This window comes from Etheostoma spectabile, chromosome 10, assembly GCF_008692095.1.
Source record: "Etheostoma spectabile isolate EspeVRDwgs_2016 chromosome 10, UIUC_Espe_1.0, whole genome shotgun sequence".
In the NCBI taxonomy this organism is placed as follows: Eukaryota; Metazoa; Chordata; class Actinopteri; order Perciformes; family Percidae; genus Etheostoma; species Etheostoma spectabile.
Window position 1 is genome coordinate 18,222,810 of NC_045742.1, and position 14,542 is coordinate 18,237,351.

The 14,542-nt window shown below is 41.8% G+C and overlaps 2 protein-coding genes across 4 annotated transcripts in view; both read right to left on the reverse strand.

Annotated features, from left to right (window-relative positions):
* Positions 1-1,926: 1,926 nt before the first annotated feature.
* On the reverse strand, positions 1,927-6,670 carry si:dkey-74k8.3 (transmembrane protein 109). 2 transcript variants are annotated; one of them, XM_032528109.1, is made up of 4 exons: positions 5,605-6,670; positions 5,133-5,192; positions 3,137-3,239; positions 1,927-2,628 (listed from the first exon to the last, which is right to left on the reverse strand). In XM_032528109.1, exons 1-4 carry the CDS (start codon positions 5,842-5,844, stop codon positions 2,213-2,215), a joined length of 819 nt encoding a protein of 272 aa, XP_032384000.1. In that variant the 5' UTR covers positions 5,845-6,670; the 3' UTR covers positions 1,927-2,212. The 2 variants fall into 2 exon arrangements, with proteins under 2 accessions (XP_032384000.1, XP_032384002.1); XM_032528111.1 differs by lacking the exon at positions 5,133-5,192 and having other exon boundaries at positions 5,605-6,667.
* Positions 6,671-6,833: 163 nt separating this feature from the next.
* Positions 6,834-14,542, reverse strand: part of rnf20 (ring finger protein 20, E3 ubiquitin protein ligase) — an 11,549-nt gene continuing 3,840 nt past the window's right edge. Inside the window, exons 11-22 of one of the 2 annotated variants that reach the window (XM_032528106.1) lie at positions 14,263-14,442; positions 13,465-13,600; positions 13,190-13,311; positions 12,884-13,001; positions 12,406-12,730; positions 11,113-11,230; positions 10,818-10,967; positions 10,522-10,734; positions 10,055-10,180; positions 9,721-9,861; positions 9,012-9,116; positions 6,834-7,586 (exon numbers count right to left, since the gene is read on the reverse strand). In XM_032528106.1, coding sequence (XP_032383997.1) covers positions 7,410-7,586; positions 9,012-9,116; positions 9,721-9,861; positions 10,055-10,180; positions 10,522-10,734; positions 10,818-10,967; positions 11,113-11,230; positions 12,406-12,730; positions 12,884-13,001; positions 13,190-13,311; positions 13,465-13,600; positions 14,263-14,442 — 1,911 coding nt within the window. In that variant the 3' untranslated portion in view covers positions 6,834-7,409. Of the gene's footprint in view, positions 7,587-9,011; positions 9,117-9,720; positions 9,862-10,054; positions 10,181-10,521; positions 10,735-10,817; positions 10,968-11,112; positions 11,231-12,405; positions 12,731-12,883; positions 13,041-13,189; positions 13,312-13,464; positions 13,601-14,262; positions 14,443-14,542 lie in introns of both variants that reach the window. The other variant, XM_032528105.1, reaches the window with a different exon arrangement.

Below are 14,542 nucleotides of genomic sequence, written 5' to 3' on the forward strand. Positions count from 1 at the left end.
CATAATAAAACTATGAATAGTCGTTTTGGGTTGTCTATCCACTTTTCCAACCATCACAACCCTTTTTTTTTTTTTTAAAGATTAGTTTTGGGGCATTTCAGGCATTTGTTTCAACAGGACAGACGTTGACATGAAAGGGGAGAGAGAGGGAGAAGGACATGCAGCAAAGGGCTGCAGGTCGGAGTCGAGCCCGTGGCCGCTGTGTCAAGGAGTTCACCTCTATGTGTGCACCTTCTCTACCAACTGAGCTAACCTGGCCCAAAAAAGTATTGCTTTTTTAAATGGAGTCTGTGGGATTAGTATTATCAACTTCAGAGCTGTTTCTGGTTAAGCAGAAAGGTCTCAAAGCAGTTTTAAATGTCTATCTCTGAAGGGATCCTTTCCATGATGTTGTCATACACTTAGAAAATTAATCCGAGCCTGTCAGTGGAACTAACAAACACTTTTGTGAAGGTAAATACAAGCTGGACAATTGCCTCATTAACTTTCATTGTAGCTTATGTTGCCACTGCAGCGATCTCACAGAATGCTGGACCAATGTCAAAGGCTGTTGTTCCCATCAGTCACTTAGACACAAGAACATAAGAAAATAGGGTCCAGGTTGAAAACCAACGATAGTAACCCTTTAAGTTGTTATGACAAACACAATAGCAAACAGTTGTTAATTTACACATTCAACCAAGCTGGAGCAACATAAGCATTTATTTGGAGTAATGTTTCTGAATACCTGGTGAGTGGACATCCAATATTTGCTCTCCTTTAGCTCTCTTTGTATCTCCACCAACTCCTAAGGGACATATCTGATTCTTTTGAGGTACAGCCTTTCACTGAAAACAGCTGTGTGCTGCAGCAGGGAGAGTAAACCAAGTTCCTTTTTAACAACCTACAACAAGTTGGAGGCCAAAACACCAAACTAACCAACTGAAGGACACTTTAAAGCTCTGTATAGCGGAGACTAACAGAGTCATAATTGTTTTTCTGTGATTTTATCAGTATTGTAACATGTAAAATATGAATTATCGTAAAAATTTTATTTTTTGTGCGGTCCTCTCAAATTGGTATTTTATTTTTTACAATACAATTATCATCAAATAATGTTGTAAATGCATTTAGGTCTACAATCAGGTTATCATCACTCTCCATTTTTGGCTTTTTGATGATGCATGGAGTTGGTTTCACTGTGGATTCATATCTGGCCCACTTAGCATTCCACCACAGCAGTGGTGTAGGAGGGGGAGTTTGAGAAGTGAGTTTTACTGCTTCAGGGTGATGGAGCAGGAATAATAATTCTGGCACTGAGGTCAGGTTGTTCCACAAGATCGGGGGTGTGAACCCAGAGGATCAAAAAAAAAGCTTCCAGCTGACTGAGCAGCAGGGAACCAACCAGGAACTGGCGACCAAAGGGGCTGTAAACAGGTCACAGGTCAGTCTGGATTGAAGATGCTAAGGTGGCAAGTTAAAACTGAGACATCAATAATGAGATTGGCTGATTGATCTAATCTAAAGGGAAGGATCTAAAATACTTTCCACCTACAGATCTGTTGATAAGTCAACAATTCAGGTCCAGATGAAATAATCCCAACAACTATTGGATTGCCATGATTTGGTACAACTAAATGGTGCCCAGAAAATTCATCTTATTAATCCCCCCCCCTGATATTTTATCTAAAGCCACCATTGTGTACAAATGTGTCCAATGCTTTTGTTTATGACTAAATACCTGCAAAACTTCAACTTCAAAACATTCCCATCAGCCTCAGCTGTACTTTCTATTTAGTGCTAATTAGAAAATATTAGCATGCCTACACACCAAATGTAAACAGGGTTAACATTACCTGCTTAGCATCACCATGTTGACATCGTTATTGTGAAGATATTTGCATGCTGATATTATCATGGCTGTCTTGTTTTAAGTAAAACAAAATGTCAAATGTTGCCTTGATTTTTATTTGTATGCAATTGTGAAACTGTGGAGAAGACAATATAGTAAGAGTACAATTTACGATCTGACTTGTGGAATTATCTGATCCTCTGCGCACACTAGCCTTTTACTGCCTTTATGATTGCTGTTATTTACAGAATAGCCCATGTGGTTTGATTATTTTGTTTTTTTTCTCAAACAAAGACAACATTTCTGATTAAAAATCCCAGAGATTACTTTATTTCCTGTAATAGTTTGACACACATACCAACCATCAAGGTTTCTGTTTTCTTAACCAACATTACCATCACCTTTGTCCATCTTAACTCCTTTCCCTGCAACCTCTCCGCTCACTATTCCCTTCTTCTTCTCTACTACCTTCACCCGGCCCTCCAGGCAGCTCAGCCGGTGCTCCACCTCGCAAGTCTTTTCAGAGGGACAAGTGAGCAGAGTCAGCAGGACACATCCCAGCACCAAGCCGCCCAGTCGAACCGCCGTGATGTCTGCACTGGCATGCTTGTCAGTCACGATCAATCCAAAAAGCCAGAGCGCCAAGACGGTTTTCACCACCCAGAACACCTGCCTCAGCACGCCAATCAGCAGACGGAGAACGATTGTTAACACCCAGTAGCCAATCAGGGCCACCAGACCCCACTGGGCAATGGCGGCCACACCCTCCGGAGTAAAGCGGGGCAACGTCAGTGTAACTGTGGAGGGAGAAAATCCAGTTTAGGCATATTTTCATCAGGAATAAGGCTTGAAAATACCTGTCTGTTACTCCGGATGAAACAGTAGTAAACATTCACTCATAAAAAAAAAAGGAGTGGCAGACACATTGCCTGAGGGAAAGGCCAGCCTGCATATTTTCACTCAAAACTTTCATTTCGTAGAACCGCTCTTACTCCTGCTGACAATTTGCAGACAAGCTACAAATACAGGGAGGAAACACCACACACCACACACAAACCACACACACACACACACACACCACACACACACACCACACACACACACACCACACACACACCCACACAACACACACACACACACCACACACACACAACACACACACCACCCACACAACCACACACACACCACACACACACACCACACACACACAACACCACACACACCACACACAACACACACAACCACACACACACACACACACACACCACACACCACACACACACACGAGAGAGAGATTCAACTCACCATCAAATCCTGTGACCCTGAGGATCTCGGTGACATAAACAGCGATGACGTTAAGGCCGCTTGCAGCCCCTTCAGCGAGGAATCGGATCACCATCTCAAAAAACTGTGGTGGTGTGGAGGGAGGGTGGAGATAAGTCTTACTTTGTTGTTATTATTCAAGATAACAATTAAGAAAGGCAGCATTCTGATCATATTAATAGTCATGCAGAGAAGAGAGCTCATTTTACAGAAACACTGCCTACCTAGATGTATTCTCAAGGTTCCAATGCACAGGCAGATACAGTTTATTTAATTTTTTTGGTATATGTACCGGCAAGACTGATATTCACAGCAGCAGATATAAAATATATAATTTTATACAAACATGATCATTACAATAATAGTAGGGCTGTGCAATAAATCTAATTTGGATTGTGATTTAGTTTCCTAATGATCACAAAACAATGTAATCACGAAAAAGTAATTATTTTGCACATTACGTTTGGCAAGTGAACTCTTATTTTGGCTTTTGGTGTAAATGGGAAAAATTTCAAACAGGAAAAAGTATAAAGGAAAATTTCACAATTTAAGGTGTTTTCACTGTTTTGTTTAAGTGTTTCACTGTTGTAGTGCAATAAATGAGACATATTTCCAAAAGTCAATAAATAATCGTTATAAATCGTGATTTTACTATTGACCAAAATAATTGTGATTGTGGTTTCCAAATTAATTGAGAACTCTTATAGACTGTACACTACCGGTCAAAAGTTTGGAGTCACTTACAAATTTCCATACCACTTCATTATAGACAGAATACCAGCTGATCTGAGTGGGAGCCTGATCTTTAATGCAATATCTACATTGCCCATTATCAGCAACCATTCATCTGATATCATTATTTAAAAAAAACTAAGGAGCCTTTTGCAATTATGTAAGAACATAATGTAATCTGAAAACTGCTGCCTTGGTTAAATAAACAATGTTTATATAGGTATTCTGTCTATAATGGAGTGCAATGGAAACTTCTAAGTGATCCCAAACTTTTGACCGGTAGTGTATGTCCTGTTGAGCTGCACCCTAAGATAGAAGAAGTGCTGTATTGTTGACTTGGACAAACGTGGCATGTGAGTGACAGCTGGAAGGTGACCCACTCTATTCCTGTACAGTTCTACTCACCACCCCCTAAGATTTCACACAAGCACACACACAAGGCTACAAGAGTAGACCAGTACATTGGACAAGTATCTTATCTGCACCTGTTGCGCTACACACTGGCACATACATGAGGACTGTTCAGTATGTCAGAGCCAGAGTCAAGCATCTGTCATTCTATGTCTGTTTGCTTTCAAACAAACAATGCTATACTTCTTTTTTTTATTAACATTTGAAGACAGTGCAGAGCATGAACAAAGACGTACTAAAAGGTGGCTCAAAAAAAAAAACTGAAGGCAAAAGTTATACAAAAGATCTGTACACTGTACTGGCAGCTCCCAATATTTTTAACAGAGCAATGTTATTAGGCAATATCTGACAAAAACGTTTATGTTGCTCTGTTACGTAATTGGGAGCTGTCGGTCTGGAGTGCAGATATTTTGTCTAACTTTTGCCATCACTAAATTAGATGATTTATTCCATTTAAACTGGGTTTTCTCACTTGAAACAGAATCAAATGAAACCAAATTCACATGGAAAAAGGTTCTATTTCCGTTCAGGGACATTTTTATCTCATCCAAGGATAATGTACACACCCTGTATTTTGCATTCAGAGCTACCAAATGAGTAATCAGCCTACTTATCAGCTTGCCAGCACTACACTCTCACAAGGACTATATTGTGGCCTCTCATGCAAGCACCACTGTACAAAAACGCACATGAAGACACAGTTTCACTACAGTCATGCTCCTACTTTCTGCACTAACTATAGGGTGAAATGAGCCAAACCGAGCCACATGAGGAGACTCCGTTTAAAGGATCATGTCAGGGCAGGCTAGACGGAGACACCCAGGAGGTTTCTTACCATGGCCACTGTATAGATGTTCTCCTGACCAAGCAATGACTCAAGAAACAACACTGCACTCTGGGGAAAAGGGAGCCACAGCCAGATGGAAGCATGGGAGCAAGAAAAGTATGTGTGTGTGTGTGTGTGTTTGTGTGTGTGTGTATATGGGTGAGGGGGATGCATGGATATAAGAAGACGTGAAAAGAGGGCAGAGAAGATGAGGGGATCAGGGGAGAGATTAACAAGTTGAGGGGCATGGGGAGAAGAATTGTGTGAAGGGTGAGGACATGGATGGAGAGAGATGGCAGGGTCGGAGTTGGAAATTAGTGATTCCAGTTATTGATCAAGAAGACAAAACAGTGAAGTTAGACCAAACACCCAGGAAAATAGGAGATTAAAAATGAAGCTAGACATGAGTATAAAGCCACTTCCTGGTGGAAAGAAACAGTAGTGCTATGAAGCAGTGGTGCACCTCCGCTCTGTAGCCTACCTCAGCAACTGACCGGATCACACCGCTTCCCACCACTGACTCCGCGTACCGCTGGATCTCCTGGCAGGTTCCGATGATGAGAGTACGGAGAGTGACCGCCGGTGGGCTCTCCCCGGTCGGCTTGGCCTGCTCAGCTTCAGCCCAGCCCACCGAAAGCGCCAGCACTAACACATAGGTGGTGAGGAAAACCCGAGCCACGGCAGATCCACCGCGCCCAGAGCCAGACGCACAAAAAGTCATTGTAACGGATTTGAAAACAATAGAGAAAAAAAAAATGTGCTAAAAATGCTGCAGCCCAGACCAGGTTGAGCAGCTTGTGTTCAATGGCTGTAACTCAAAGACTTAAAAATGGCTTCTGTTGAGAGCAGTCATCGGTTACGAGCGGGTTTTCTTTTCTCTTCTTTTTTTTTTTTTTTTAATGCGTACGTTGCAGTTTACAATAGGCAGACAAATGTTAACAGAGGGAGCTTCTAAATGACCACACCAGCTGAACAAGTGTCCAATTTACGAATTAAATCCAGTGTTTTGGTTAAAACAAAAAAAAACACACCGTAACGACTCAAAGTTGTCTGAAAATGTAATTATAGACTTTGGCAGCGATGCAAATATCCAAGTTAGGAGCGCTCAGCTCCGTCAAGGACACTCCAGCATTAACAGCGGCTATATTTGGTTAGAAACAGTTAAAGGCTTAAGATCCAGCAGCGATCGAGATATTTGATCGTCAGATATGCAACAAAGTAATTATAAAAGATATAGTGCAGAAATGCCTTCTAAAGTTTTATTTATTGCGGTTTTGCGCGTAAAAGAAAACGGTAGTAACGCGGTGACGTTGAGCTGACCGAGTCTTAAAGCTTCTTATTTCGGCGCTGAGCAAGTTTGGAGCTCCTTTGTTTCTGAGCTTGCATCAAATGCTCTGCCGAGATGGATCACGTTGCACAACATTTACAACGAACAAAAAAAAACGCACTCGTCGCTGTCCTCGCATGACGCTCCCTTCCTTCCAGCGTTATCTGACGACAGCTCCCGGTGTGCAATTGCAAACACGTCGGAATTCTCAGGGGAGGAAGAGGAAGAGGAGGGGTGGATGTAGGCCTGCACACGGATGAACTGAGATTTGCACACTGGGATTTGTGGTTTAATACTCCCAGTCAACTACTAAGGTTATTCATAGAATTTAAAAAATGTATCAAATACATTTGAAAATAATAGGGAAATGGAAGTAGAACTCGGACAGTTCAGATGCCATTTTAATAACTAACAGAACAGCAATAACACAGCATTGAGTCAGATTTGAGAGATTTAAGGACAGCAAGAAGTAAAAAAAAAAAAAGTTTAAAAAAAAAATCAATGACACACACACTCACACACAATTATACAAACATTCACTAAACTTTGTTTTCTCACTGAAATGTTTTTTTCTCTTTGTATACTGGTTTGTGTAATTGCCTGTCTGTTCTCAAATGCACACACGCACGCACACAATAACACACACACACAAATTTCTCAACATTCTCCCTGGACCAGTATCTGAACATGCAGTGAAGTAGTGGATAGAAGCTGAATTGTTAATAAAAAAAACTAAACAAATGAAAGCTTTCAGAGCATCACTGCGGCCCTTTCAAAACTGGAATAATCTGGAGATATCACACTGATGGTATCCTGTTTACACACACACAGGAGCAGGGGAGGTACATGTTCAGAGGAGACATGTAAGTGCAGTATTGAGTCTTGCTCCCAGCACCATTTGCACTACCGCTTTTCTTTTGACCCCTTTCCTTGCAAGTATCTGCGGTAAAAATGCAGCTTTAGCCGATGTATATGCGATGGAAGTCGTTTGCTCCGAAGGCGGCATTGCACTTGGGGCACTTCCTCTGGCGTGTGTCGTAGCGTGTCTTGACGCACTCAAAGCAGAAGACGTGGAAGCACTTTGTGAGTACTGCATCCTTCACCCGAGAGTTGCAGCACGGACACGTTAAGCGTGCCTAGGGGAGAGGGAGAGACAGAAGGAGGAAGAGAATGGTTTAAACAATAATCACTAACAATAATAATTTTTGTCCAGAGCTGAATGGTGTGTACTGAGTGGACAAATATCTTCAAGCTCAACTGCATCACATGTTGATGAAGGCTTATTGTAACTGTGATGTGGCCACGACTGATTCTGAAGACATGGAGAGTACAGCGTTGACCCACAAATCTTAGCAGGTCACATTAGAGTGTTTGGACCCATCATGATTACACCAAACCACTAACAAGTTTATAACCAAATCTGGTTGGCTTTCTGTTTAAGCTCTAAAGATCTAAATGGACATTGACCAGCCAAACTACAACTTGCAAAAATTGGTCATTTAATGTGCGGTGTTGAGTCTTTGCACAGATGGTCTAAATTTTAAGTGTCCTTGTGTGTTCCTGTCAAAAAAGTGTGATCACACTGACAGTTTGTCTCATTTGTGGGGGAACTGGAGTGATACAAATTACTCTGGCTCATTCAGTTAAAATGAGTACTTACAAGAGAAACAGAGCCTCTAGAGTGCCACTCATCTGTTTTCTTGGAGGGTTAAATACTAATACCACTCTAGTTATGGTAAATATGAAGTCACAGGCAGCAACTGGTTACTTAGCTAAGCCCAAAGGCTATAAACACCTAGCCTGGCTCTGTCCAAATGTAACGTTATCTGCACAAAGACCAAAGTATAAAAAAAACATTTTACTGGGGGTTATGGTCGGGACTAGGGCTGGGCGATATGGAGAAATTCAGATATCAAGATATTCTTGACCAACAAGCTCAATATCGATATGTAGTGTAGACAAAATATCTTCACACTTAGATTTAAAAATAAATCATCATCAGTAATGTGAATATAATGACTAAGTGGGGAAAAGGCAAATAGTAGAACAGCTAGAACAGTTTGGTAAATTCAGAAAATGACATCACTTTACTGTAATGCAGCCTTTAAAATCAAGAAAAGACAACACTTATGTCATATCACGGTATTAGAATACCCAAAATCGAAGACGATATCTAGTCTCATATCACGATATTGATATTATATCGATATATTGCCCAGCCCTAGTCAGGACTATTTCTATTTCTATTTGAAATCTCTGCTTATTGCCCTGCAACTTCTTCTGATCCAACTCCCAGCAGGAAAGTGAATGAGTATAGTTCACAAAATGTGAATGTAGGTGCTCTTACGCATGCAACAATCACACACACAAATGAAAAAAATAGATTGGTGCATATTGGTTTTGTTTATTTAGAGACACCTGACTTGGAAATAAATTGTTCTGATCTGGAAAATGAAATGTACTAAAGGAGTAAACAACTCCTTAATAGAGTCCATGACGCTTCATGGACTGAATCTGAAAACAGGCAGGTTTTACTATTTTTTTGTATCACAGAAACTTACCTTATAGTCATTGATTTCTTCATTTAGGATATCATCTCCATTGCTGATTTTTTCAGCCGGTTTCTTGGCCTTCTCGATCTTTCCCCTTAGTTTGGAGATGTCCTCCTGAAACACAGTCAGAGTTACCAGCTGTAAGTAAAATAACTCTGTTTTGACAACAGACGTTATAAATGCAATCCTGGAAATTAGGATGTTGGAGCTTCCCACCATTATGTAAATGCACAACATGAATCTAACATGGGTAAGCCTCACAGTGAAAATGTTTGGGATGTGGAACATTTTCACAATTTCAGTAGAGGACTACAAAATGGAAACTGGCAATAACTATTTAGCTTACATACGACAAAGACACAAAGGGTTTCAATGCACTCATCTAATTTGTCCTTTGAAAAGTATTTTAGGAAAGAGTCATAATTTGTCCTGTGTTAACTACAATTTGCATTTAAGATAATTATTTTGTCAATCTAGCATCACATGTATCAAGGCTATGGAGAGAAAAAAAAAAATCACAGTTTTAAGACAAATAAAGTAAACTTTCAATAGAATAGAGTGTAAAGCCTTTATTGTCACTCTATTAATACAAGAAAATTACGAGCGCTAGTCCTGATCAGTGCAAAGAGCTACATGTCTCGCCCTTAAAGCCCACGCACTATTTGACATTTAGCTTGAGTTCATGTGTGCGTCCATGTTTGTTTGTGGAGGTTTTTACCTGTGCTCGTCGTGCGTTAAATGACTCCTTCTCCCTGGAGATGCTGTTCTCTATAACTTCCTCTCTGACCAGGTTGAGCCTCTGCTGAACCTGCTCCAGCTGAGTTCGCAAGTCCTCCGACTGCAAAGCAGATTCCTGAGCCTGGAGAACAATGGAGAGAAGTTGGGATTTTTCCTCAATGGGAATGGTATTTCTTCTCACACAATGTTCCTTTATGTATATATAGTATCTGAATGTGCATATCTAACTGCCATTATAGTTTAATTTCCTTGCTAGAAGCTCAGCCTTTTTTTACCCTGCTGCTGTGGCTCTTCATTACTGAATGATGTGTTACCTTGCGCTTGTTCATGTCCAAAGCTTGTGTGCGAAGTGCCAACTCTCTCTCAGCAGTGCTGATGGTGCCCTGTAGAAGGCGCTCCTTTTCCTCAAGCTTCCTTACCACCTGTAGCTGGGCCTCCACCTGACAAATGGACACAATCCCAAACAAATTTAAAGTGAAGGAAGGTTACAAAAAAAGTCAAACAACTAATTGGGCAAACAAGTAGAAGCCGACACACAAAAAGGTAGTTTGTACAGTATGTTCAACGTCAGATTTTTTTCTAATTTATTAATTTATTGAAAAGCTGTTTAATTGAAGAACTAAAATGGTTGGGACTTTTGTTGTTGAATATAATCTGTAGAGCATTAAAAGAAAGTAAGAAGTGACTCCAAATGGTTCTCACTGCATTTTAACTGCGTCTATGTCACAGCACCAGCGTGTACAAAGCCTTATCTTGCAGACTGCACCATATGGCGGCTCACCTGAGTTTTTAGAGTGAGCAGTTGGTCGGCGAGCTCCTCCTTCTCCTCTTTTAGCAGCTTGTGGATCTGGTTGGACTTGATCCGCTCGCTCATCAGCTTGAAGTTGGCATCGTCTTTTTCTCTGAGCTGCTGCATCAGACGAATGTTCTGTTCCTGCATGTCCTCGAAGGCCTGGCCCGTCACATCCATCTCGCTCAGCAGCGCGTCCTCCTCCTTCAGAGCAAGTGGGGACACAGTGTTATAGTGGGAAAGCAGGTTTTGTTTGTGCATAAAAACACAATGACCAGCTCACGCACCTGTTTTGCTATAGAGAGCTTCTTGTTGAGGATATCGATCTGCTCCTCTACAGAGCGGATCTTCCTCAAAGCCTCTTCGTCGGCCATTTTCTTGCCCTCCCTCCTCTCCCTCTCCTCCAGCTCCCTCAGCCTCTGCCGCAGCTCTTCTCCCTGGAATTGGAAAGGTTATTATGGGCCTGCCACAATAAAACACCTTTAATACTTACTCTGGAGCACAACTATCCATAAATCATGTAAGAATTTGCAATGAATGGAATCGGGTCCGTATCTTGAGTCTTCCACATATCAAAATCACCTCTGACTTGGACTTCTTCTCTGCGGCCATGAGCTGGACTTTGTCCCTCTGCTCCTTTGGTGCTGAGCGGTACATGTCTAGCAGCAGCTTCATCTCCCTCTGGGACTCCTGGGCTTTCCTGCACAGTCAAGGTAAGAGTCTTTAACAAATCTAATCACCATCATCCAGGGTCAGAAATCAATAATACCTAGTGTACATTTGTTTTTGAAAAATGAGGAAGGAAATCAAATTTTTCAAGACAAGACCGAGTCTAAAAGTAGAGTAAAGACCGAGTCCAGGACAAAAAAAAACCCTGCAGTGCTGAGAAATTCCTGGTGATTTCTATAACCAATTTGATTATGGCAGAATTGGCGGACAACTTTGTTTGTTACAGTGTGTGTGTGTGTGTGTGTGTGTGTGTGTGAATCAATTAAATGAAAGGCGATAACGTTAGCAGGACACGCAGATGCAATCAGGTGGCCAATTTTTCACTTTTCCCTCCAATATTATAAACATAATAAAGACTGATTGAGACCAAAAGAAATATGTGGCAGAGATCGAGACAAGAACAAGACCATAGAAAAAATGTCTTTAGTCTGGACTCGAGTCCAAGACTGAACTCGAATACTAGTGCGATGGAAAAGAGTCTATTTTTCCATGTGAACCCCTGTTGGTGATTCACAGAATCATATGACTGGTGATTGCATTCTCATGTCTTGTGGGTTAGACAAATGTTGAGTGTGATGTTGTAACACATAAACAAAAGCTTTACAAAAAAAACAACACACACACACATTGGGGGGAAAACACAAGGTGTCGTAAATGAACACTGTTTTAACCATCCTCTTCTGAAACTGTGGTGCATGGAGTACATCATGATTTTTTTTTAAAGCACATGGCACACATTTTGTCTTCCAATAGGCAAACATAGTTTGTGTAAATCCAGTCTACCAAAATCGACTCAAAATTCAGGTCAAGTGGCAAAAAACAGAGACAGACAGAAAACTTCCTCACCTTAGCACTAGCTAGATGTGGGTGAGAGCAACATAACATCCATGATATCCTACAGTATATGTGACAATATATGTCAGCTTCTATCATTTTCTTTTAATGTGCATTTTTTGTTTATGTATTAACGGAGATGTTATTGACCATCAATGCAAAAGAGAATAATTCAGCATGATTGAATACTTGCCGATACATGGAAAACAATATCATTAACCGCCAGGCCCCACAGTTTTTCCTCATTTATTTGGTGGTTACAAAATTAAGCCCCATCTCAAGTAAGAACCCACTCCCACACGTGTGACTTACTTGAGTTCCGCTCGGACGATCTTCAGCTGCTCCATCTCTTTCCTCTTTGACCCTCCGACCATGGACAGGCGCTCCCCGGCTGACTCCTCTGGTTGGCTGCTGCTCCCCGGCTTCTCCTTCTCTTCCTTTATTGAGCTGCTGCTCCCACTGCTCCGGGTCGGCCTCTCTCTCTCCCTTTCCCTCTCTCTCTCCCGCTCTCTGTCTTTCTCCTCTTTCTTTATACTGTCTTTTTCTTTCTTGTCCTCCTTCTCTTTCTTCTCGTCTTTCTCCTCCTCTTTAACGGTTGCCTCAGGTTCTATTCCAAGCTCTGTTTTCACCGAGGCTCCTATAGAAAGATAATGAAACAACATTTAGAAAAAAAAAAAGTCAAGCAGGACAGTCATATGTATCACAGAAATGCTGGGAAATCAGTAAAAAAGAAAAGAGAGAACTATTACATTTATTTACATTCATAGTCGGTCAACTAGGTGTTAGTTACCAGTGCTGCTGGGTGTGGAGGAACCGTTGTCAGGCTCTGTCTTGACCACAGGTTCCCCAGAGATGGCTGGGGTCGATGGAGAGGTTATCTCATCCTTCACGTCCATCTCTGTGCTCGACTGGGATTGGAGGATGGCGTTTCCCTTTGAAGCGCGGACCTTAAGAGGTAACAGATGAATGTGTTTTAGTCTAAAGGGCTGTTGTGCTTTACTCATCGGTAGTATTACATCTTATCAGATGCAATACTACCTATTAGTATTTATTTTGCCGATAAGAACTGACTGCACAAGTTCTCTTCATGACCTACCTGGTTGAGCTCGGCTTGTGTCTCTCTCAGTCTAATCTTGTATTTCACCACCTCTCCCTTCATCTGCTGGTTGTGTGTTTGCAGCGTGCTGATCAGGTGACGCATCTCCCTGTTGATGGGGCCTAAGAGAAATGAAGAGTAAAAGGGGGGAAAAAATAAAACACAAATTAGGACTGTGAATCTAGTCAGTTTGTCAGCGATGAATCTAAGTTCTACTGCAATTTCAGCACACTTTTTGCACCCAATTCACTATGTAATCCAATTCTGTTAGTTACCTGCTTGCTCGTTGGCAGCGAGAGTCTGTTCAAATTCAATGCGCAGCATCTCGTACTCCTTCCTGACCTGAGCCAGTGTGTCCTCCAGCTGAAACACTTCTGTCCGAACCTTCCTCTGCAAAGCCACCTCATCGTTCTGCACACAGAGGGGATGAGAGTAAGAAAAGGTCTCACACACATTCACACTACAGTGTGGATCGGGGTGCATTTTCCTGTCCGTGCCTGGACCGTGTCCGACAGAGCAGTAACCGAGCCCTACAGTTAAAATCAAATTTTTTCCCCCCCTTTTCCTAATGACACATATACGTTTGTTTGTGTGGAAAGCCCTCTTTTATTAAGCAACTTTAGGAAGGCATTTGGAAATGTCAACAGATGACATCAGCGCACACGGTGCAACAAGCACACATAACACAGATGCGCACAATAGGCCCAATCATATAGCCAATTGAAATTAAATTTAATTAACATAGGCTTACCAAAAATGGCCCAAGCTAATAGAACAAAATCCCAAAAAAATTCACACAAGAGGTTCTGTGGACCTCTGCTCGATGGTCCTCCCAGCAGCGCTGAAGTTGAACTCACTGCTACGATGCCGCGGGCAAGGACACCAAGCTTTGGGTAGTTGAGTTACTGATCTCATAATAAGCTCTTTGAAATTTAAGAAGTTAATGGCCTAACTGTGCTGATGTGACTGAGCCCGACCCAAACGTCATTTCAAAATATCTGTCCAAACCTGTTGGGTATCCGTCCTCTAATGCGCACGCACACACGCACGCACACCCACACACACACACTTGCCTCCATGTGCTCCAGCTGCCGAAGCCTCGCCGTCCTGGTAGTGTTGAGACGAGCGCGTGTCTCATCTAATTGAGCCTTGAGGATCAGAGACTCGTTGTAGAGCACAGAAAACTGTGACTGCAGGCAGCGATACTCAGAAGTCTCTCTCACCGCGCCTTCTGCTCGACTCAGCAGCTCCGTCTGAGGGAAAGAGAGAGAAAGGAGGAAAGAAAGAATGGAAGAGATACCAGCCAAAGAGAAAACAATATTTAATTCAATAAAGTAATGAATGTCTAATTTT

Bases quoted from the DNA above. Each gene is read 5' to 3' on its own strand.
- si:dkey-74k8.3 (XM_032528109.1), bottom strand. From the start codon at position 5,844: ATGACTTTTTGTGCGTCTGGCTCTGGGCGCGGTGGATCTGCCGTGGCT. The intron at 5,193-5,604 runs GTAGGCTACAGA...CCTTTTCCCCAG, and splicing joins TGATCCGGTCAGTTGCTGAG to AGTGCAGTGTTGTTTCTTGA. The intron at 2,629-3,136 runs GTGAGTTGAATC...CTCCCTCCACAG, and splicing joins CAGGGTCACAGGATTTGATG to TTACACTGACGTTGCCCCGC.